Source organism: Anopheles gambiae, chromosome 2 (genome assembly GCF_943734735.2).
Source record: "Anopheles gambiae chromosome 2, idAnoGambNW_F1_1, whole genome shotgun sequence".
Taxonomy (NCBI): Eukaryota; Metazoa; Arthropoda; class Insecta; order Diptera; family Culicidae; genus Anopheles; species Anopheles gambiae.
In genome coordinates, this window is record NC_064601.1 from 5,338,413 (window position 1) to 5,362,500 (window position 24,088).

The 24,088-nt window shown below is 47.1% G+C and overlaps 2 protein-coding genes across 19 annotated transcripts in view; one reads left to right on the forward strand and one right to left on the reverse strand.

Moving 5' to 3' along the window:
- The first annotated feature begins 2,844 nt into the window (after positions 1-2,844).
- On the forward strand, positions 2,845-14,116 carry LOC1281686 (uncharacterized). 2 transcript variants are annotated; one of them, XM_061641895.1, is made up of 10 exons: positions 2,845-3,081; positions 3,618-3,787; positions 8,540-8,695; positions 8,768-8,989; positions 9,061-9,200; positions 9,264-9,469; positions 9,803-10,404; positions 11,495-12,252; positions 12,322-12,982; positions 13,045-14,116. In XM_061641895.1, the coding sequence occupies exons 3-10, from the start codon at positions 8,540-8,542 to the stop codon at positions 13,150-13,152; spliced, it is 2,853 nt and encodes a 950-aa protein (XP_061497879.1). In that variant the 5' UTR covers positions 2,845-3,081; positions 3,618-3,787; the 3' UTR covers positions 13,153-14,116. The 2 variants fall into 2 exon arrangements, with proteins under 2 accessions (XP_061497879.1, XP_061497880.1); XM_061641896.1 differs by lacking the exon at positions 3,618-3,787 and having other exon boundaries at positions 2,848-3,081.
- Positions 14,117-18,511: 4,395 nt separating this feature from the next.
- Positions 18,512-24,088, reverse strand: part of LOC4577242 (innexin shaking-B) — a 61,191-nt gene continuing 55,614 nt past the window's right edge. For all 17 annotated transcript variants that reach the window (XM_061641903.1, XM_061641901.1, XM_061641902.1 and 14 more), the window contains one exon: positions 18,512-24,088. This exon is cut by the window's right edge and continues 1,942 nt beyond it. The gene's annotated coding sequence lies outside the window, so the exon portion shown is untranslated.

The window sequence follows — 24,088 nt, forward strand, 5'->3', positions numbered from 1 at the left end:
GCAGGGAGATGGCAGGGAGCTGTGGGGTCTTATCGGCCACGGGCTGCAATCGACCAAGTGGATCCATGGAGTGCTGGTATGTGGTCAGCGAGTGCGCTAGGTAGTTCAGCAGGCGCCAGTCCGACTCGTGGGTGCAACGAGTTCGAGTCGACACGAATGAACTGGATCGTTTACGGATGGTTCCGACTGAGAAGGATTACGCTGGATCCTTTCCTCGGAGCCCCACGCGGCCCCTTAGTTTGGTTTGGCCGCTGATTAATCCGCCCCTGCCCGCACCTCACTATTGTTTGCCTTAAGGCTTACGGCAAATACAGTTTAAATTTGTTATTCTAAACTATGCTAGCATGATTGAACAGCAATACGAAAGAAATGAAATGGGAAGGAAAGAAGGAGAAAGGGAGTAAATAAATGGGGAACTCACAGAGCGGAAGAGAGCGGAGGACCAGGAAGGGTGATAGTCGAAGAGGTGAGATGAGAAAATGAAAGCGGGGATTGCGTGTAGTAGCGTTTACTGTTCCGAAGCGACGATGGGTTCTAAACAATGGGGGACGAGAGCGAAGCGAACTGGAGGGAGCATACAGGAACGGGGAGGACATACAGGAAGGGATCAACATGCATTTTTTTGAAAATCGATGTTCTTATTTCTGTATTGTCCACATTGTCCACATCAATCTTATGAGCTGCGGATCGTACAAAGCTTCTTCATATTTTTCTTATTTGACACAGTAACCATTGCTTTTCTGCCTGCCTGCCTCAGCCACTTCTTCTTCTTCTTGGCGCAACGACCTACGCGGTCATGCCGGATAGTTAACCGTTGCTACAAGAGACGGTCCATACGAGGCTTGAACTCATGGCGAGCATGTTGCTAAGTCGTACGAGTTGACGTGACCTGTTACTAATTAGTTTACCCATAGCGAGACAGGCAGTCCTGGGCCACTAGGATCAAACGGGGCTTGAACGCAGGACGGTCATGTTGTTGTGTTGTGTTCGGGTAGTACGACAACGAGGGGCAGCTAAATCTAACCAAGCCATCCATAAAATGCGGGGACGCGTGGAGCAGCTTTGTGCGTGAAAGGATCGGCTGCATCACCGGCATTTGAGGCTCCCGGGGGCCGTTCGCCACAGCCAATCCCCGAGCACAGCCGCAGCGCTATCGACTATGTATGCAACATAAACGCCACTTACGCATGCTGCGTCAATCGCCAGGACAGCGACGGGCTAGAACATAACTTTCTATGCCATCCTCCAGGCAGCGACATGGCCGCGCAGCACCATCCGCAACGATGATGCGTCTCCAAAAAAGGCGAGAGAAGGAGCAAGCCAGGCAACGCGAGCGATGCATGCGTCAGCCAAGCCGGGGCGGGTCGCTCCTCGCTTACAGCATCGAGCGAGAGGCAGGGGAGACGTTTCTTTTTCTCTTCCGAACAATAGACCCCGATAATTAGAATTAAAAGGGTACACCATGGTCGGTAAATCCTAACCTTCAATCCGGTGGGAGGGAGAGAGGGAGGGAGGGAGGGGTGGGAGAAGACTGGAGGGTTTGTACATTATTGAAGAAAAAAAAATGGAAAGACAATATGTGTTCAATGAAATCCCTCATTTTAATATTTGACCTTCCGTTGACATTAACTAAGCATTGGTTGGCTTAACATGAGCGGACTAGTGCATTGAATGTTTGAATTATTATTATTTTTTTTTTTTGCACAAGTGCAACTAACTGCACTAACAAATAACATAAAACCAGTACGAAGCATGCATTCAATCGATCCGGAAAATAGCTCGGACGGTAAATCGATTCCATCCACACGACAACTTGCGCGTTGATCGAATCCAGATTCGAACGACGGCGCTCTAGCCAACGCGCAATGCATCAGCAGCCAAAAAAAAAAACGGGAAGGAAAAAAACAATAACCCCAAGTCAAGCGCGCTCATACAAGGTCAAGCATTCGCCAATAACTGCCAATAACTGGGAAAACGAAGGAGGTGGGGAAGGACGTCACTGAAAACGCGTATGATCTGGTAGAACGGATAAAGAAGACAGAAGATAAGCGATATCACTCCCACCACCACCATATGAACAGCTGGTGTGATCGCAACTACCGACCAGGAAGGAGTAAGGGGGAGGGCAAGATTCATTTTTTTCTACCCATCCATAAAATATATTTTTTGTGGCTGCTATTCGATACAACAACCCTGGGAAATCTGCCACAATTTTTGCCATAAAACCCGTCTAAAAAAGTTCGCTTGGTCGAGTAACCTCTTAAACCGGACGTCGTGTGGACGTCGGGTGGACGTCCACACGACGTCCACACGACGTCCGAAATCTTCAATTTTGCGGCTAGGGTACACGCAACGTTGTATGCAAACTGAATTACGACATGATCTTTGTGATGAAAGTTAATTTGTTTTATTTTAATACATTCTAAATTTACAAAACACAACTTTAATTTCTCATCTAAAAAAAACGAAACAAAGCAAAACCGAACATCGTAAGAGCATTTATTTACTTTTAAAATCATGCAGGTTCCTCGCCTGACCGCTCGTGCAAGTCTTATGTAATAGAAACGTCAAAAAATCGAGCCCACTCGTAGCGCCAACGCCAACTTCGCTCTCTCGTGTCATCAATCGTCACACAGTCAACCATTTCTCACACATACACAGCAAGACAGTGGACCCCCCAAAACAAGGCCCTACACAATCGAAAAGCTCTCCGACGGAAAACACGGTCACTGATCTTTCTTGCTCGAATGCGATCGTGAGAGAAGGTGCGTATGCGTAGGTGAGCCTAGAGAGAGAGAAATACTTGCGAGCGAGGCAAAACTTGTTTTCTACAACTCAATGCCCGTCAGTGAGAGGTTGGAGCTGGCAAGAGCAACAACTCCATCTTTGACGAGGTGCTTTCGGGCGCGCGTTGCGCCGTGTGCTGGCTGGCTGCTGTGCTGAGTTTGTTACCTTGGGTCATATCCCACCCGTCTTCTCTATTTTGTGTTCGTGTACTCTCTAAACGCCCCCTCCCCCCTCATCCGTTCTGTGCGGAACGGTACTGTACCAGCTGTTCTTCAAAAGTTGATTGGAAAAAAGGTAAACTAATTTGGGTGGAAAATTAAACACCCCTGCTGCTGCTGGAAAAATGCAGTGAAGAATGCAGTGTCCGTTGCTTGCGTGTGAATGTGTGCAAGTGTGAGCAAAGCAAGGGAAGGTGGTGGAATGAAATACACACACAAAAAAAGCATAAAAGCTCCCATCGATCGCGCCATCCCCCGTCAGGCAAGGGTGAAGTGTTTTAAACTGCCATCTTCTGTCCCCTCGTTCGTTTCGTTCGAGCAGCTTCATTTCGCTATCACGCTTTCTCGCTTTCTCTGCTGGCAGCGGTGCATTTGTGTCGGGTGTGTGTTTGTGTGTGGTGGTGATTTGATTTTCCTTCGCCTCTTTCTGCACATCTCGATCCCGCTTTGCTTGCTTCAAACGGGGGGTTAGAGTGTAAGTGCATTTGTGTGTGTGTCTGTGTGTGAGTGACCGTTTCAGCTTACAACCACTGCAATGAACGGGCGAAAAAGTGAATGTAAAAGTGAAATAATAACAATCGCTAATAATTGCTAACGTTGTGTGTATTGCAGTGGCAACAAAACATCTAAAAAAAGTGCTCGACTCACATTCCACGCAGCTTAGTACTGCTGGATTGGATGGAATTTCCCCCCCATCGGAAGGGACCGTGTAGCGAAGACTCACTAAAGTGACTACTCAAACACAGACTGCATTTTCATAAACAGTAACTGCCAGCAAAGAGGTAAGTGTGTTCGAGGGGAAAACAATAATTCGAGCAGTGATCATCTTCCCTCCCTTTCGACGATCACTTATATAAAGCTAATCATTTTCAAACGCAAGCAGCGATGAGACCATCGCTTACTTTCGGTTACTCTACCGTTGTGTTGTGGTGTGCATTGAAGCGATTGTTGTTTCCGTCTTCTTTAGTGTCGTTTGTGTGCAGCTGTGCTCGAAATGGTTGCTGATCGTAGCTAGTAGATCCATCACATTTGTCACCTTTTTTTTAAAACGTCTCAGTAAATGCAAATTGCAGAAAGTGTTTCCGCATTGCATTGCTTACCCTTCCGAGGCCATGAAATAATTGTCATAAAAGTATAGATGTATTATAAAACATTCCTCTCTCCCAAACACCAACAACATCCCAGCCGCCGCTTGGTGATTCGCCAACTGAACCAACCCACAACGCGCACAAATACACAAGCACCCACTCGACTGGACGGCAACAACCTTGAATCGGGATCGAAGCGCGAAGCGGGAATGAATTCCGTCCACCGTTTTGTCGCGATGGTCGCGTCGTTTCAGCAGTGCAGGGGGGTCGCGAACGAGTTTCCTCATTGGGCGTTCGCCGTGGGAGCTTGTGCTTACCGTACGTGGGTGCAGACCACTTCTTTGCAGACTTACTGCGGAGCTTCTGACCCGAGGCAGTAGTGGCTCTGTATGCGTTTTTACGCCACAGAAGTGGTGTACAATTTTCCTCTCCACACCACCAGAGAGCATCGGCCGATTATTCATCTCTTTTGAGCCCCAAAACGGAGAGAGAGACACAGTTGGACGCAGTGTGGAAGTGTGGTTTGAAAAGCAGCTGACCGTGTTCGGTCCATTTATGTCAAGCACGGTCGCGCTGGTATGACCTATGACGTCGAAAGAAGCAGAAGGATTGACGATGTGGTAGGCTAATCTGGTTAGGTTTTTGGCCTTTGCCGATACCTACGCACACAGTGCCGAACACAAGAACAAGCACAAGAACAGGTTCTGGCCTGTTCTCCTCCCCTCCCCCTCCCGCACCCCCTTATTCTTTGCAACGAATTGATCCCTTCAATTATGATTGACGGCGGGAGCAAATCGCCGAAAGGCACAATGATTGATGTTTGGCGATCTTTTAATACCAGCCCCAGTCTCACGACGAAGCCGTAAAGCGTCTTTGCAGCAGCATTTATAAGATGAAGGAATCTACGATCGTCGACGATCGTCGGCTGTAAACCTCGGACCCACGTCTGTGTCGGTGATAATTATATAATTTTCAGCAACCCCAACCCTCCCAACGGTACATAATCCCAATTGTCGCGTCGTTGGGTCGAAGTCATGCGCCAAAATGGCGTCGGACGAAGTGTGAAGCAGAAAGGAAAAGAAAACTAACGCGCGCCTTGAGCAGGGGTTTGTGTGCGCGAGCGCGCGTAGGTTGACCCTGTGGAAGCCTATTTTTGCATGCACTCTCCGTACTCCCCCACAGGAACTCCACTTGCCTTGCCCTTCCCCTTCAGTTCCCCCCCCCCCCCCCCTTGGTGCGCGTTCTTTGTGCGCCGCGACGATCACGACCCAGCACGGCGATCAAAGGGAGAAGGAACAGGATCATATTTAATCTCTGCTCGGACCAAAAAGGGGAGTGTGGAGTTGGTGTGCCCGTACAAACCGGTTTCTTCGCGAACGCCACGGAGTGATCTGGAGCTGCATTGCAACCCTTTCGCCCAGGATTAGCCGCACGGGAGAACGCGCGGGTCCGGCAACATTCTCGGTTGCGCTCCGGTTCTGTTTGATTGATGACCTGAGGAGACGATTATTGCCACGGTGCAAAAGTGCTTCAGTGAGTGTGAGGTGTATTTTTATGACATCTTATGAAATTCTTGTGAAAAAAGGCCTGACAAGCATTTCTTTCGCTTCGCTTCGGTCGCACAAAAAGAAGGAGGAGGAAACGTTTTATGCAAATTATAGGTTTCTTGCTGCGCGTTTGTGGTGAGGAAGGAATTTCTTTCTTCTATAAATTATTTCTCACTCCTCTCCGTACAAGCCGCGAAGCAGTGCAACCAAACAACTCGTTAAAGCTCGTTGATTTACTCCCATTTTGGCCCCCCTCTGTTGGTTTAGTTGAAGCACTAGCAGCGGAAGCGGAATGGCGAGAGAGAGAGAGAGAGAGAAAATCCACCAACACCCTCAGCGCTTGAGACCGTGCCAAGTACTGCCAAGGGTAAACTGTGCCCGTGTAAAGTGCCTAAATGAAGGCCACAGTAGGCACCAGCTCGAGCCAGCCGCTCGATGTTCTATTTCGTTCCCATTTTCGCGTGTTGTATTTTCTAACGGGGGTTCGTCGCTTGCCATGCCAAGCTTACACACACCGAATGCTGGCATCCCAAAGCGTCCCACTTTTCTCCGGACATGGGAGGGGGGTATGTTTTGTCGCCGCGTGTGGGAGAAGAGGAAATAAAAGGGGGAAGGGAGTAGGAAGCTTGTCTTAACAATTTTGGGCACATCGGCACATGAACGGTGAAATCCAGCTTGCTTGGATGTCAGCCTTAGTGTACGTTCGTTGTAGCTCTGCTGCCTTGTCGTGTGAAGGTTGACGTCATCGCGGTGAGACAATCGGGCGGGCGGGCGAAATTGTCAAAATGGTGTTGTTGGCCACACTCTCGGGGCCGATTTGAGGACGGAATCCGTTTGCCGTTTGTCGAACAGGAAGGTAATCATTCATCAAGTGGTGGAAAAACAACTCTCCAATCACGTACCTCTGGAAGTTCTTGAATGATTCATGGTCCATTAGGCCGCCACTTGCATAAGCCCCCATCAGACTGGCGGGGCGACACATCCACATCGTTCTAGGTAACGCGCGTGACCGCATCCACGCTTCATCCGGCCAAAGCATCAGCAGTGGAGAATAAATATTACCCACCCATTAGGAATGACAATTTCATTGGAATTCCGCCAAGGGGTTGATTGCTTAGCGACGAACGGCGACGACGAACCCTCACTCTCTGAGGTGCTGTGTGTCTGCGTGTGTGTGTGTGTCTATAGCAACGAAGATCTCGCACACTAAGACACACTATTTACATTGCAAAATACTACCTTCGGTTCGATGAGATGAACCATTGAACAACACACTGTGCACTGTGGAGGGCTCTGGGTGCGCTAGAAGCATTTCTCATCGTGTGCATGCGCACACACACACACACACTCACCTCACCATCGACCCTGTTCCAATTGAGCTGGGGGTGCCGTCCCACACACACGCATCTGCGTGAGAGGGTCGTACCGAAGCCGAAACTTCAGACAATGCCGTCATCGTGGCAGTGGATTGATAAGTTACTGGGAAAGCTATACTTTGATGATCCCAAAGTGGGCTTCATTTTTAATCTGTAAAAAAAGCAATTTCCAAGTCCAACCATCTAATGTTGAGCTTTTGAATTTGTTGAAATCGAACCAACCCTGTATGATCATCCACGCACTAAGATGGGTTAAAGCGTTGCTCAATATGATTGTACCTATTCCCAGTGCCCAGCGCGCCATTCGTTCGCCTGTAATTGGGTGCAACACATTGTATGCGCTTTGATTCTGCGTGCCACGGTTGCATGTACACCCTGTTGAAGTCTTGCGTGTAGGCGGCTTCTAATTGTGTGTCTGGTGCGTATGTTGCAATACACCGTCCGGGTGGGGAGTTCGATTCTGATAAACCAGATAATGCAGCTGCGATTCTGTGGAAGCCCTCAAAGACGGGTTTTTGCATACCAAGACTCCGCATCGATCCAAGTTGGTGCCGCTCGTAAATCGGCAGTGAACGTGCGCGATCGAAACACCCTGCGGCCATGGTATCGAACCAAACATGCAAGCAAGCAAACTCCATCAACTCCAAGCTGACCGACCAGCAAGCCGTTCAGAGTCGTACCACCATTGAACCGTGTTGTTTGGTGCGCTGGTGCTGAACGCGCATGACGTGTGCAACCGGTTTCGATTGCGCAAAAATGTCATGTCCATTTTTGTCGGGGATTTTGTACACTGTTTTTCCTTTTTTCTTTTCCTTCCTCTTTGCCACGAACGCAGACATGTTTTTTGCAAAGGTACGGAGAAGAAAGACAGAGAGACATGAGCACACACACACAGAAAGGCCCGTTTGGTGAAGCCAAGGCACACCGAAGCCTGTGTAGTGTGCGCTTTAGACCGTACCATAAAATGGCAAAGCAAACAGCAGCAGCAGCAGCAGCAGCAAAAACTAAAAAGTATTAAAGTCACGGACGCATCGATCGATTCGGAAGAATGGGTAAATATCAGTAAAAGGATTGGAGCAAAATATCATCCAAATAAAAACACACACGAAAAATGAAAGTATCAAAGCACCGTCGGGGCAGGGAAGTAAGCTGCAAAGTCATTATAGTAAAGCAGACGCCCCCCCCCCCCCCCCAACAGCTGTTTCAGTTGGTTGGCTTTTTTCCATTAATTATTACACTACGCGATCGCGATCGCGCAGCTCCACATAATGACAGCAAGAGCAGCAGACTCGTTGGCTCGTTATCGAAGGTGTTTTCGATCGAAATTGGTAATGACGAGCTTATGGAATGGAAAAATAGAAATTAATAATGGCATGGCTATTGTACGAATTTCCTGGTTGTGGGCTTTTTTTATAACGATAATCCATCAATATTTCGATTGAATCCGGTTCGAAGGACCAAAACTAAACTACACGATCGTCCATGATTCACACCCAGCAAAATCTCCCTTTTCTCCTTCGCAGATGAGATCGATGAGAAGCTTAATCCTATTGGCCTGTGCAGTGGTAGTGGTGTGGTGGCCGGAAAGGTCACACGCCCAATCGAACTATGCCTCGCAGGCCAACAGCATCGAGTACCAGGGCGAAGGTCTGCCGGAAGAAGCCACCCTGGATGGAAAGGTAAAGGTTTTGTGGCTCATTTGCCTTGTCCATCATGAATTGCTCTCATGCATTCTCTCCCCCCCTCCCCAGGTTACGAAACTGGACGATCTGAGCCCGATCATCTTCCTGAATCGAACGAAAGCGGCACTGAACTGTGCCGCCGGCTTCATGCAGGTGGAGCTAAAGTTTAACGAACCGTTCTACGGTAAAGCGTACGCCGACTACGATCGCAACAGCGCGTGCCAGACGAGCGGCAAGGGTGATCTGAGCTACCGGATCGATCTGCCACTGAAAGGATGTGGAACGAAGCAGGTAAGAAGAAGAAGAGGTGCGATTGATTGATTGTGATTTTTGATTGTGATTCGTCGTCCTTCGCCGCGCAGGGACCGCAACGAGTTTTCACCAACAACATTGTGGTACGGTTCCATCCCGGGCTCGAGATGGATGGGGACGAGATCATCACGATCGTGTGTCGCTATCCACCGCCGGTAGCTCCCATTCCCGCTGGTCTACCAGCACCAATGTAAGTGCGATAGATAGATGCTTTAGAGTCATGGAGATATTGACAACTCTTTCGGACTTGCAGCATTAACGAACCCGCGATCGTTGAGCCACCGCTGAAAGGTATCCAGATCCTGTTCATTATCTGCGCCATCATGTTCCTCACGTTGCTGCTGCTAGGGTTGGGAGTGTCCTACTACTGCCTGCGCCGCCGTCCGATACCGATCGTGCGTCGTGTTGTGCACGTTGGCAGCGGATCCGAGATTACTGCCCTGGAAAGCGGAAGCATAGGTAAGGGAAAGAAGTCTCCCGAGAAGGAGCTCTATTGGGAGGGACAATTAACTGGGCGACTCTCTGACTCTTTGATGCACGCAGTCACAACTGGCGCGTTCGGCCCGCCTGGGCGCGCTGTAACAATCACACACACTCTTTTTCTAACGATTCGTTTCATTCGTTCTCTCTAAAATCGTTGCGCCGTCTAAACTCTAAACCACGCCAAATCGCACCAAAAAACCCCACCATCAACCATCTCTCTCTCTGGCACCAACCTGGCACACACTGTCTGTCTGTACTGTACTACCACGACCACCACTACCCAACGTGACCGGATGGGCCCTGGAGCAGGAAGCGTGTCCGGGTTCAAGGTGGCCCGGCCGGTCGTGGCCGTCCCGCCACCGATCCAGAGCTCGTCCGGCAGCGAAGGTGCGCTCATCCCCTCGGACTACCCGAGCGAGTCGCAGTCCGAGAACGAGGAGGTCGAGACGGGCTCGCTGCCGGTCAGCTCGCGCGGCAGCAGCAGTGCGTACGAGAACGGCGCCTACGTGCACGACGGCATCAGCCTGGCGTCGGCCGACCACCACGCGTACGGGCAGACGCACGAGCTGCATCTGGCCGGGGCGGCACTGCCCCCCTCACCCAAGTTCGACATCCAGGTGCGGGTGAAGCGCTCCCCGCCGCCACCGTCCTCGCTGCCGTCGTCGATGAGCGGATCGTCCGTGTCGGACACGGAAAGCAACAGCAGCACGCTCATCAGCCATGGGGGCGATCGGAACAATCTGTCGACGATACTGGAAACGCAGGAAGACCGGGACAGCGTGATGACGACCGAATCGATGGCCGCGGACGGTGCCCAGTCCCACTTTACGTACGTGCCGGAGCTGCACACCGTCCCGGCGCACCTCGACTACCCGCCCAGTCCGCCGCCGATCCCGCGCTATAATACCACGGTTAATATACATGCCAATAAGCACCCGACCCCACCCATCCACCCTGTCTCCCTTCCACCTCCCGTTAATCCTACTCCGTCTCCCGAGCAGTCCTGCAAAATGTCTTGAGCATCACGAGATATTCACCAACGAATACAATGAAGTGTAGCTGGATGCTCATTGTTGAAACTCAATGATAGTGCGTCATGACATGCCCAACGCGATACTCTGGCTGACAAGCTGTGCTTAATGCCGGCGCCAGCATAATCATGACCTTTTCTGCCTGTGAACAGTACTGACAAATGTCATCGTTTCAGTCACCAACAGTCATGACTGAAACGACGCTCAAATCAGCTCATGTACACTACTGAGATGATCAGATGTGAGTCTCATATAGTTGGTCATTCATCACATGCTTGGTGACATTTTGTTGAGCACTTAACTCTTGATCACTCACTTGATCACGACATTTTGTGTTGGTGATAGTCACGACACTCTTGGAATATACTTGGCGTGTGATTCCAAGCAACAAAATGAGCATTATTGTCACGACTGAAAATGTCACGACTGAAGAGTTGGTTGCACACAATGTCACCAAGCATGTATTGGTCATACCAACTGTTAGAGTCTCACCTCTGATCATCACAGCTCGTGCTCGTGTAGCTGACATTTTTTTTGTTTTAGTCGGAATTTTTCATGACAACGGTAGTGACATTTTGCAGAATTGATCACAGTAAAAAAAAGTCATGACATAGTGACGGATCAAGTGATGATCGCAAAAATGTCACGAAGCATGCATTGATCACACCAATCGCTTTGAGTATCACCACTGATTATCACAATTGAGTATATGACGCTGACATGGATTCTGTTTCAGTCAGCAGTTTATTTATGACATTGACAGTGACATTTTGCAGCACTGCTTCCAAGCCATTGATCCAAAGCCTTATTGCACCGCATCACATTCCACTAACTATGAAATTTTGTGTTTTTGTCCGGACCCTCTCTCTCTCCCTCTCTCTCTCTCTTGCCTTCTCACCCACAAACACCTTGCCGCCCCTTCCACCACACCCCCCCCACCCCCACCCACCAAACCCCCATTCACATGCAGGTAACGACCACCAATCGACGCTGGCTGGAGGTACCGGATGGGCCGCGCGCCCACGACACACACTCGCTGACCGAGCTCGTGGACGCGTCGCACCTCTACCAGCTAACCGCCGGCACGCACGTCACCACCGACCGCCACACTAACCGGGCGGAGGACGCGGTGCAGCAGCTGCCCGAGCCACCGATCGCCGTGTACAAAAAGCCTGAACTCAAGTCTCACGTTGTAGATGATCTGTTCCTCACGACCGTCACCGAGCGCACCACGATCGAGGACGTCGAGCGGCACAAGCGGCTGGTGACGGAGTACAAGGCCCGCCCGGTGCCAGTGCCCGCCCCACCACCACCACCACCGCCGGTCGATCCGACCTGGGACGTTACGATCCGCAACTACGAGGCGCAGCGTCAGCGCCAGTGGGAAGACTTCTCGGACGTGTCGAGCGCGTCCGGTGCACCGTCCGTCGCGTCGGCCAGCATGCCGGTGCCGTCCTCCACCTATCTGCCGAGTGCGTACGCAGCGGACGAGCTGCGCAGCCCCGAGCTGGTGGGCAATATGAAGCCGGTGGAGCTGCCGCCGGAGGATCGCTCCGTGTCGAACTGGGACGTGCTGATACGGGTGCTGCAGGAGGTGGACATGCCGGACACGTCGATCTCGACGGCCGCCCTGCACACCGAGCTGCACCGTTACCCGCTGCAGCGGCAGCTCAGCTACGACGACAAGCTCAAGTGGAAGGAGATCATCACGACTGAATCGACACTGCGGTAAGTATCGCGCTGCATCACTGTTTGATGGCCGCTAAATGGTCACCCTTGTTTGCGTACCTTTTCCAGCACGATGCTGTCGGAGGCGACGGTTCGGGAGGACTTCGAGCGCATCCGGTCGGATGCACGGTACGAGAACCTGTTCGAGCCCCGCTCCTGGGACGTCATTATCCGCATCCTGGCCCCGCCCGAGGACGTCGAGCTGCGCCAGTCGAAGCGCAGCAAGAAGCGCGAAACCTGGGACACACGCTCCCGCCGCAGCTCGCTGCCGACGCTGTACGAGTACGACAGCGATGGCGATTCGTCCGTGCGTACGATCACGCAGGAGCCGCAGCTGGTGGCGGCGACCACCAATCTCGCGTACGGCGCCCATGCCGGTTCGCTCGCTAGTGGATCGCGGTCGCGCCGTACCTCCCGCTCGTCCTACAACTCGAACAACATCGACATGCGCTCCATGTCGGAGGTGATCGTGGACTTTGGGCGGATGGCGGGTGGACCGGGCCGGTCGGGCAGCGGTGGCGAACCGTCGGAGGAGGGCAGCTCGTACATTGTGTCGCACAGCAAGGCCTACTTCGATGATGATGATGACGACGAGGAGGATCAGCGGTACGATCAGCGGTCGCTGCAGCGATCGCTAAGCCATCCGAGCTTGGCCCGATCGGCCAGCGAGTTTACGGAGCGTTGGATCATCCCGGAGGACCATATGGATCTGCGCGCTGACTCGGAGGTGGTAAGTGGAACAAGGAAATGGAAGTGAAAGAGTGTCTAATGTTTGGGTGTACATTCTAACAGAACAATTCGTCCATGTACGGCTCGGGCACGATGGATGTGGACACGCGGACGACCTACATCAAGCAGAGTCGCACGATGGTGAGCCGTGAACGGCGCGACAATTGGTAGATGAAGCGAAGGAGTACTCGCCATTGTGCTCCTCTCTCCATTTCCCCACTCTCTCTCTAATCTCACGTGCCAAGTCTCCGATCGGTTTGCTCACCTCAGAAAAACACACTACTCAGCCCCATGGATTACTACTGCCCACTAACACTAACACTGCTAAACTGATACCGACTGCTGTAGGGAGAAACTGCTGAGGTGTGAGTGCGACCGATCGGGCAACAAATGTGAATCCCTGCCCGTATTTTTTTTGCAAATGGCGACAGCATGAACACACGAATTGAGTGAGTGCTGCTCCCGGAAGCTTGCGATAAAGTAGACCAATAAGCGTAGTAGATTAGATCGGATCTGTTTTGTATGGTACTGGTAGGAATGCCACCATCAACAGCGCAACCGTTTTACTCCGAATAACAATTAGCAAATAGCACTAGCGACGTTCGACCAGGGACGCACTTGGCGACGATATACTGATTAATAATTTTAATTTTAACCACACATACACACACACACACTCACACACTTCGAAAGTACCACAGGAGCGGAACGAACCCGGGAGCCTGAGGTGTCCTGGCGCCTGTGATAAGCGAATAAAATTCTCGGCATTACGGTGCTGAACCGGAGCAGGAGGCGTCAGCAAGGATATTAGTGTGTCACACCGTGTTTTAGCATTTCGCATACATTTCGCAACACCAGATCGTGACCGTTCCGTCGTATTGGTGGAGCAACTTAGAACGTTCACTAGATCGGATCGCGTAATTCACAGCTTAAGTGGTGGAGGTTTCAAAACGACAAAATAAAAATGGGGAAATGATTTTATGCTTTTATACAAACTACCGCATTAGTATGTAGGGAAGAAGCTTGATAATTACAGTCTCACACAGACCCGAGATACGCCGTGGGGTGGGGAGGAGTCGTCCTTGCCCCCGCTGAAGACTCGCTGAATAAAACTAACCAATACGTCTCACACGAATGGCGGCGTGTTTAATTGATTGTTTTTATGGAAAGAAATTTAAAATAAGGCAAGTGAAAGACTCGTTTCCCCACGAAAAGACATACATTTTTGAAAATATAGTCCAACATCGTTCCTGATCGTGACCTACTGTGCATCTGGCCCAACGAGCGCACTCTGCACATGTCCATTAGCGCTCCCAGTGTGCGATCGTCATCGTCACGTGGCAAAAGGTAACGCGCTCACAATAGTAACGCTCCCCAATAGTAACGCTGTCGTTCGTTCCCGTTTTCTTTCCACACCCTATCTCCCTTCCCCCCTCGCCGCCCGCTCCATTGATAACGCGTTGTTGTACAGATTTTTTTTATTTTGTAAATTATATTATAAATGTTTTGTATCTTTGTTAAAATTTACATAATGTTATATTTCAATAATATGATTTCAAAATTAAAAACGTCTTTTTGATATCTTGACATCATTGCACTGTTTTTTTTTCGTAACAAGGATTGAATTAAAATTTTCTTTATTGAAGTTTTTTTTTCGTTTTAGTGGATATATGAATTGTTTTTTTTTCTTTTAGAATTATTTCAATATTATGATCTTTTTTTGTTGTTGTTGTTGTTTGTTTGTTCATATAATAACCTCGCTGCGTTGCGTTTTTTTCTTCTCTTCCTCTCCCCACTTGTGTTCTTCCTTGTTCGCTACTGTTTTTTTTCTCTCTCTCTCCCGTTTTCGTTCTTTATTTTTTTGCTTTAAATCGTAAAACTCCCCTTCGGTTTCTTTTTCTTTATATTGGTGTCGTGAGTATGTTCCTAATGTAAATCAATCGCGATAGCGCTGTGTGTTTTCTTCTTCTTCTTCCGCTCGGTCTCTCCCTCTATCGCTTTCGTTTCTATACCTTATATTATTATTTATAGTTTTTTTTCATCTTCTTTTTAATCGGTTTTTGTTTAGTTTCTTCGCTTTGTTTCTTCTGCTTTTTTCGTCATAATTTGTTGATGTTACTGCTGCTGCTGCTGCTGCTGCCGCCGCCGCTAGTGGCATTGTATGGTTGTTGTCTCTGTAACTTCCCCATTCAATTGTTTATTTATACGATAGAAATATCAGACAATAGCCCAGAAGTGTTGGAGTGGTGTGAACACATGCTTCAAATATATTCCGTCCGTTCAGTGATTTTGGCAGTGATTTATTAAAAATACGATGGCCATAGGTATCGGTTACAATCGGTTGTTGCGCTTAACTGATGTGTGTGTGTGTTGTTGTTGTGTGTTTGGGAGTGTTTTGCTCTCTTTCTGTGTGTGTGTGTGTTTGATAAGGAAGGGAAATGAAAATGCTTTCATACACGTGTTTGAGCATTTTCATCGTTTCCCATTACGAGTGTATGTGTTTGTGTGTGTTTGTATGGGTTTGTGTAAACTAAATTCCTTGCTGCCAATGTGTGTAGTTTTGAAACAGTAGTGCAAGAGAGGAAAAGTATTAGAATGGGGTGTTTTGTTTTAAAAGTCACGTGATCGCTCGCGTGCATTCTTTCTAGCGTTCGATTAGGGATGATCGCATCGTATCGATTAATTTCTTGCCTCACTGTATGTACGACGTAGCCTACTTGTGTTCTTCTCTTTGTGTGTGTGTGAGTGGATTTCTGTGCATCTGTCTTCCTCTACTTTTCACTTCCTCTCACTCATTCTCTTTCTTAAGCTGCTCGCGGTAGCAACTGGCTCTCTCCCGAACAGCCTCCCGACTACCGCCTGACTACTTCGATCGGATGGGAAGCGCGAACGTAAATGGAAATGGTTTTGGCGGCTTCGGTACGGTTTTGCCGCACAAAAAACGAACGTTTGTATGGGTCTTTGTTTTTTTTTTTGTTTTAGAGATTCGATATCTTTACTAAGCTTGAAGCTCAAACGCAACGACCGTTCTACGCGTGGACCTGGTCCCACAACAAGCTACCTGGTTTTCGCATGTATAATTTTGTTTGTTTGTTTGCTGGTTTGTTCGCATTCTGCTGCGTTTTGTAATTTACTTGTCGCTAGAGTTGAAACGCAGCTAGAGCTATAATATTCCGCACCGCACCGCCTAGCACCGAGCTACGCGATTTTTTTTTTTATTAAAGGGGTTAATTACATTGTGGCGCACGTGGCGGGCGAAACAAAACGGCCGGCGCACCTGCCTCTCTGTACAGATTCGTGGCGCAAAGCGGCGCATAACGAAATGGCGCATAACGCGTACTCTCAAAACGGCTTGCGCTTTGCACAAGCCAGAGAGAGAGAGAGCGAGCGAGCGAGCGACACACACACACACACAAATGGAAAAATGAAAGAAACAACACAATGTAACGAACGATTTTTCTTGCTTGGATGAGAATTTTCATCCCTTTGCGTTCGTCGCTTACATATCACGCAACTCAAAACAGAAACGGACAGACAACGGGGCATTTTTTCCGTTAATAACAGCGTGCTTTTGGTGTTTTCGTGTGTTTTGGCTTTAGAAGTAAGTTTTCGTGGAGCGAAGGAAGTTTCAGCAAACCTCCCCCCATTCCGCTAGCACACTCTCGTGCAATGGACCCTAGTGTGTGTATGTTGGGTCCCTCCCACCCCTCTCCTAACCAGGCGCCGTACAGAGGGACCACCCTGCCTTTCCTTTCCATCGATACCTGTATATTTTGTGTAAACTTCAACGCTGTCATGCAGTCACATTTCAGTGCACAGTCACGCGTTTTTAAACGGAGAAACGTGTGTTTTTTGCGTTCATTCTTTTTGTGTGTGTGCGTGTTGATTTTAGTTAGATTTTTTTTGTTTAATTTCCTTCCAAAACGGGGATGTTTGATATTTTGTTTTCCTTGTGCGGCTTATTTTAAAGTACGATCAACAATGTTTTTTTAATGCCTTTTTTGTTGTTTATTTAGCTTCGATTGGTTCTACTTAATTGAATGAATATTTTAGCTATAACGATTTTAGCGCTAATTAATGCATGCAGACGACATGGGCGCTTGCGTGTGTATGTTTGCAACGGTTACTTTGAGTTATTCACTACGTTTACTTTTGCTTACTTTTACATCCCTCCTGCTATCTCTCTCTCTCTCGCTATCTTTCTTTAGCTCTCTCCCTGTCTCTCTCTCTCTTCTTTACTTTTATTTGCTCTATGTAACGCGTGTCACTCGCTCACACTGGAAGAAAAGGTTGGTTTGTAGAGGGAAGGAATGTGAAGGAATCTTCCATGGCTTGCTTTACACCTACGGAAAATGAACGCGCGCGCTTTGAATGTTCCCCTGTGTGTGTGTTTGTGTGTGTGTGTGTGTGTGTGTTTGTGCGTGTGGGTGAGTGAGTGAGAGTGTTTTGTGGGAACAAGTTGGCAGGCCAAAAGTCGTGTGATGGCGGTTGGTGCAAACGGAACACAGGAATTATTAATTATTGGAACACGATCGAAAATGGGAGGAGGCGAGTATGTAAAAAGTTTTGCTGGAAGCACTCTGGGTAAGTTGTAAGTTTTCTTCTTGTTTTCCCCCCTTCCCTTACCGTTTCGCGACGATGCGTTGTGTTCAAGTCAATGCGTTTCATAATTTGGTGTTTGTTTGATTTATTCCGCTGTCTTCTTTAAACGTTTCTCCGTTTACTGTCCATTATAGTATATTTGTATCGCTTGAATGTTTCCTACCTTCGTTTCTTATCGCACCTCCAGCACACATACACACGCACGCACGCGTTTCTCCTCGAAGTGGAGGGCGAATCTGATTTGAGCAAAGCGAAACCGAATAAGGAAAACTTCCCACGATCGCCTCATTTCACCCAAACCGTGGCTGTCGTTGCGGCGCTGAACACTTTGCACAACAGCCGGCAAAGCCTACTTTGCCCTTTCGTTCCCTTTGCTTTTGCACGCCACTGTCTCGGCACGATGACACACACACAGCTACACGCGAGGATCCTGCTGCTTCTATAAACTTGTCAATCTAACAAACTAACCGAACTGATGTCTGCTGCTGTCTACTCCGCAGAACCTAGAGAACGTATGTGGATGTGTGTATGTGAATGTGTGTGTTTTTGGAGTAATGTGTACTTCATTTTTGAATTATGTCATTACTTTTTAACGATGAAGAACGGACGATACAGATAAAGAATTCCTTGTCGGCAATCGGGCCTTTTGAGACCGGAAACGGTATTGACCACCGTGGTGCTGCTGCTGCTGCTGCTGTTGCTACGGCTGCTGCTACGCCTGCTGCGTCTGTTGCTGCTACTGCTGGTTGATTGGGCATGCTACTCTATCTCTTCTGTCGAATGCTCTGCCTGCTCTGTCTCTTTGCTTGGCTCAGTCTCCCTCCCAGGCTGTTGGTTTGATTTTATCTGCTGTTTGTGATTGCTTACATTAAGTTTGTGTGTTTTGTTGTTTAACAATTTGCCCCTCATCATTTTTGTTTTGTTTTCCTTTTGTCTGTATGTTTGTTTGTATGTGTGTTTGTGCTATTGCTTACCGATTTTATGCGGGCTTTCTTGTTGTTGTTTTTTTTACTCCACTATCTAGGGTTTTGGTTTTGTTTTTTCTTGTTTTTCTCTTACATTTTAATTTAATCCGTTTTGCTTGACTAAGTTATTACATATAGTTTGTTTCTTATGATACTTTTCTGCGTTTTCTGCGTTTTGCAAATATTACTTACACAAATGAGCGTGCGTGTGTGTGTTTTTGTTTCTGGGAGGAAGTTTTGGGCTTACTTACGTTTATACGCTTACGAATGTGTATGTGTGCATGTTGAGGGAGGCTTTTCGCTTCGCAGCTTCTTCGCCTGGACTGGAGTGTAATTTCGGTTTGTTCTCTCTCTCCACTTGTTATCTCTCTTTCTCTGTACAAGCAATAGTATATTTATTTTTGGTTTAGTTTTCTTATGTTTTCTCGCTTTCTGTTTTTTCGCAGCTTTCCATATGTTTGTGGGTGTTTGTGTGTGTTGTGTGCGTGTTTGCTGTGGTTCTTTCCTTATCTTTGTGTGTTGTGTTGAAATCACTTACAATAATAATTATAATGCATAAGAGATGTGAAGAGTAAAGTGAGGGGGAGGGGGCTGGGGGGTGACTTTGAGAGAAAAAGAGAATAAATCCAAACACAAACCGTATGTGTGTGTATGTGTATGTAAGACGAGATCAAATTCGATGAGCCGAACGGAAACGAGCCTGTTGTTGTTCCTAGTTCCTGTCTATGTGTAAAAAGGGCGATCGTTTGTGGCTGGCTGCACATTTTGCTTCCATGTTCTGCCATTATTTCGCACTGTAGCTGCTTCTTCTACACCTTACATACCTAAAAACCCCAATTGCACGCTGAAGATGGGGTGTTGAAGATGCATGGGGAAAGGGGGCCGGGACGGAAACTACTCGCTACATATGTATCCTTTTCCCATCTAGATCCCACTCGTCCTCGTCGCTAGAACCGCTCGGGAATGAGCCGCTAAATTCAGGCCCGATTCTGCTACTGGTTGTGGGGCTTCACTAGAATCAATTCTTAAGCTAGTACCGTTTTTTGTTTGTTTGCTAGTTCTCGATTTTTGTCCTCCCGCTGTTTGTGCTGTAAATGGCTGTGCTGCGCGCGGTACGGCCACACCGCACCTTCCTACTAACCCCAGTACACACGCACACAGACAAGGGCGCGCGTGCCTGGGTGGTAAGTTTGGTTTGCTTGTTTGCTTTCGTTCATTAGATTAGAGTTTGGTTGTGATTTTATTTTTTATCGTTTTTCCGTTTCATTTTAAATTGTATCTTTTTTCCCCCGTTTTACTCTTGTTCCTCCTAGCGCTCGTACGAAAAACGATGAAATGAAAGGAAAACAAAACTCTTCCTCCTCATACCCTAGAGAGATTGGTGTTTCATGTTTTAGGTAGTATTGAATTAGAACTTATATCTAGAAGAGTTTAGAGCATTCCTAAGACCACTTTTACCGCCGTTCTGAACGCGTAACCTTGCCGTTTTTTGTTTTTTTTGAAGAATGTTTCCGATTCCGTTTCCTTGTGTGTACGTATTGGTGTATGGGGAAGGTGTGTAGTAGTTGCGTAGTACATTTGAGCGTGGCGTTTGCGTTTGCGTTGCGTGCATGCGTGTGTTCGTAGTGGTGTCGTTTTGCGTCCGTTGCTGTCTCCGTAGTCCGATGGTTGGGCTTTAATGATCAAAGTAGGCGCGTCGTTTGTTTGTCATTTTTTTTTTAAATCAAAATCGTTAGTGGTGTGTTTTTATATTACTGTCAAAGCGTTATCCTTATAAAATCCTTTTTATGGGTGTTTTTAGTTTAAAGTTTGTTGTTTAATGTAGTTTTTCAGTTTTCATTTCTGCACGTCTGAAGTAATTGTATACAGGTAAGTATTTACAAATGGGTTCGTGTGTGTTTGTGTGTCTGTGTGCCACCGTCAAGTTTTGTGTGTGTTTTTGTCACGTCGTTGTTTGGTTGTGTTGTGTTGTCCGTTCGTTAATGTTCTTTTGTAGCCGTGTTTTAGCAGCGGCCCCGCCCCTGCGTCTGCCTTCTTTCCGATAATAGTAGCTCTTTTGCTTATTCCGAATTAGTTTTATTCATATGTATGTATATGTATATATATATATATATATATATATATAAGTGTGTGGGAGTGTGTGTATATATGTATATCCATACACACATACACACCGCTATGTATATATGTATATAGTTATGTAAGGCAGTAACTATGTTTTTTTTTCACCGAACTTATAGTAAGTAAAACAGTACCCCGAAAACGTTTGTAATGAACCAAACTAATGTATGTACAGAGAATGGTACCGATTTTAGATATTTTCTTGTTTTGTATCCGCACGCCCACCTTCTTCTTACCTTCTTACCCTTGGCTTTATTTGCACGTGTTTTTTGGTTTGTTTGTGTCAATGTGTATGAGTGTGTGTATGTTTATTCTGACCTACTAGATCCTTGCTTTATTGGTAGCCATTTTGTGCCAACGCCATCACACTTTCATGCTATGTTTTTTACTACGCCCTTTTTCAATTAGATCTGCTTCGGCCTGGTGTTCCTTCTTTTTGCCCTTTATTTTATAAACTTGTGTGGTTTGTATGTATGTTTGTTTGTTTGTTTGTATGTTTGTGTGTGTGTATGTTATTTTTTGTGTATGTGTGAGCTTGCTTTTAATTCGTAATTGTATTTATACCTTATCCCTCTTACTTTTTTTTCAATAACATATGATAATATTCGATTTCTATTACTAATAGCACTTGTTGGTGTTTTAGTAGTCAATTAATGGTTTATGTTATGCATTGTTTCTTCTTCTTCTTCTTCTTCTTCTTCCGCCCATTGCTTCCATTTTCTTGTAACGCGACTTGCTTCTTTCTTATGCTGAACCATGCCTTTCGTCCCTCGATTAGCGATCTCGATTTTGGTTATTACTTATTATGTATATATGTATATTAGTACCCTATGTATATTCACTGCCACTTGCACGCTTTGTCTTGATCGAACGACAACAACAACGTTTGGTTGCCGTTGTTGTTTGCTTAGTTTTCTCCTAGAGTTTTTGTTTTTGGATTTGCTCCGTTTTCTCTCGCTCTCTCTATCTCGTTCTTTTTACTATTTTATCCGCTTTCCTCTCGTTTGATTTTTCCCTCTATAATTTTGCTTAGCAATCAATAAAATATGTTTTAATATATATATGTATATGTATATATATATATTTTCATGTATATATATTTAGTATAACTAAGTTTGGTCGTTATTAAAATTGTTATTTGTATTTTCTATAAAATCACTGGATTCGGCTTTCCCACTTCGTTCTGGCGTTTCTTTTTTGTTTTTTTCTTCCACCCGGCCCTTCCCCCTGGTTTCCGTGCGTCGTCTCGTGGCGCGTATTTTGCATTATTACTATACTAACTCCTGTTTATTTGTATGTTGTTTCTGCCCAAACTCTCTCCCGTCTGCTCATTCCCTACTCTCGGGGTCGACAGCACGCTGGCGAGAGGGTGGAATATATATATTTTTGTATCAATTCTTCCATCACGGGATCGAGTGTGTGTGTGTGTGAGAGAGAGAGAGAGAGTCCCGGTACGATGGCATTGTGTGGTTGTGGTGCTGCTGCTACTCCTGCTGCTGCTGTGGCTGTTGCGGTTGTGGCTTCTGTGTTTTTGCTAAATATCTCACAAGATCACTCATTCTCACATACGCACACACACATACACACACAAGCATACAGATCGTTGCAGTGGATGCAGTGTGTTTTGATTGTTGTATGTACAAAGTTTCAGAAGTAGAAGATTGGACGAGTCTCTGGTTTGAACTCTGGTGTGGTACTGGATCACCGAGTGGATGTGTTCAAGCTGTGACTGACACACACACACGCACACACACACACACACGCACACACGCACACAAACAGTTCCCCTTGGAGAGGGAAGGGGGGGGGGGAAGAGGAGGAGTGGATTCAATGAGCTCTCTCGCCCTATTGCCTATTGCTTATACTGTGCTGCGACGCCACTCGTTTGTATACGATCATTGGTATTGAAGGGCAGGGATCACAAAAACTATCCCCCTCCCTCCCATTGCCCCCTTGAACCCTTTTCCCCTGAAGGAAGCTGGCCAAAAGCTCTTCTTTTGTATGTGTCTGTGTCTGTGTAGTTCCCTATATCATTCGGTTAGTGACGACAGTGAACCATATTTGTGGTAGCACGAACGAAGTTTAACAGCCCAAATTTGCAGTTCAATAATTTTAGCTCTCTTTTTGCTTCCACACACACACAGCACACGCACGTTGCTCTGTCTGTTTCATCGTGCATCGCTCTCTCTCTCTCTCTCTCTCTCTCTCTCTCACTCAATGTATTTTTATATCCGAATAATACACAATATGCGCGTGGCACGATCCCAGGAGCCACTGCTGAAGAAGCACTGCTCTGTCTTTGTGAGTGTGTGTGAGTGTGTGTGAGTGTGTGTGTTTTGGCAAATTATGTTGAATTTTGCTTCCAAATGACTCTTCGCGCCCGATTTCAAACGGAACTATTTACAGAGGAACACTATCTCTCTCTCTTGTTCTCTCTCTCTCTCTCTATCTTCGTCTCCGTCTTCTTTCTCTAGCTCTAGCTGCTTGCGATCGCTTACGATCCCCCTGTTGTTTGTTGTGTTGTTGTGCCATGGACTCCTTAGATTCCTTTAACGATTTACAGCCATTGTTCGCAGCGTTGAATAATTTGTGTATGTGTCTGTGTGTGTTTTTTTCTAACTCCTTCTTCCTTCCTCCTTCCTTTCTTTTTCTACTCCACATGGGGGAGGGAGGGGGGGGGGGGTACACATTAGGTGCTATTTATTTATTGCTTATTTATGAATGCATGATATTTGCAAATGGTTATCTCTCGCGCCGCTACGCCTTACCCTGGCTAAGGAGAGTGGTTGGTTGGCGCTAGTAAGGTAGCGGTAATAATAGTAGTTAGTGGTAATAGTAATAGTAGTACTAAATAGTTTTATATTTTAGTCTCACTTATGCGTAGTAAAAATATAGTTAAATTCATAATCCCGCGCTCACCGTAGCGCCTTGTGCTAATGCGCGTCCTGTTCTGATTTTCTGTGTTTTTCTTTCGTTTCGTTTTGTTTTGTGTCTGTATGTATGAGCTCTATTCATCTCCTGCGCAATGCGTTCCCCTCTGCCCCTTCTCTTCAAAATGTACATCCTCTTCTGCAACCCTTATCCTGGGGGGAGGGGGAAGGGGTTTATTTACAACTCTGGTTTGGTAGGGAGAGAGATTATTACTAATTGTGATTTTAAAATTCTTCCCCACGCACACCAAACCTATAGTGCTTGGACCTATGCAAAACACAAACACTCTATAAACAACAAACCGAGAGAGAGAGCGTGTGCATACACACATGTAGGTGTTTGCCGTGGTTTGTTTGGTTTTTGTTTACTCGAACTCGAAATACCAACAACGCATGCACGCCTTCCTCACCTACACGTTCTTATACGTAGAGTTTAATGAGTTTAATCAATTGAACTAAGTTAATTAATTTCGCAACGATTTCGCAATT

Bases quoted from the DNA above. Each gene is read 5' to 3' on its own strand.
- LOC1281686 (XM_061641895.1), top strand. From the start codon at position 8,540: ATGAGATCGATGAGAAGCTTAATCCTATTGGCCTGTGCAGTGGTAGTG. The intron at 8,990-9,060 runs GTAAGAAGAAGA...TTCGCCGCGCAG, and splicing joins AAGGATGTGGAACGAAGCAG to GGACCGCAACGAGTTTTCAC. The intron at 12,983-13,044 runs GTAAGTGGAACA...ACATTCTAACAG, and splicing joins TGCGCGCTGACTCGGAGGTG to AACAATTCGTCCATGTACGG.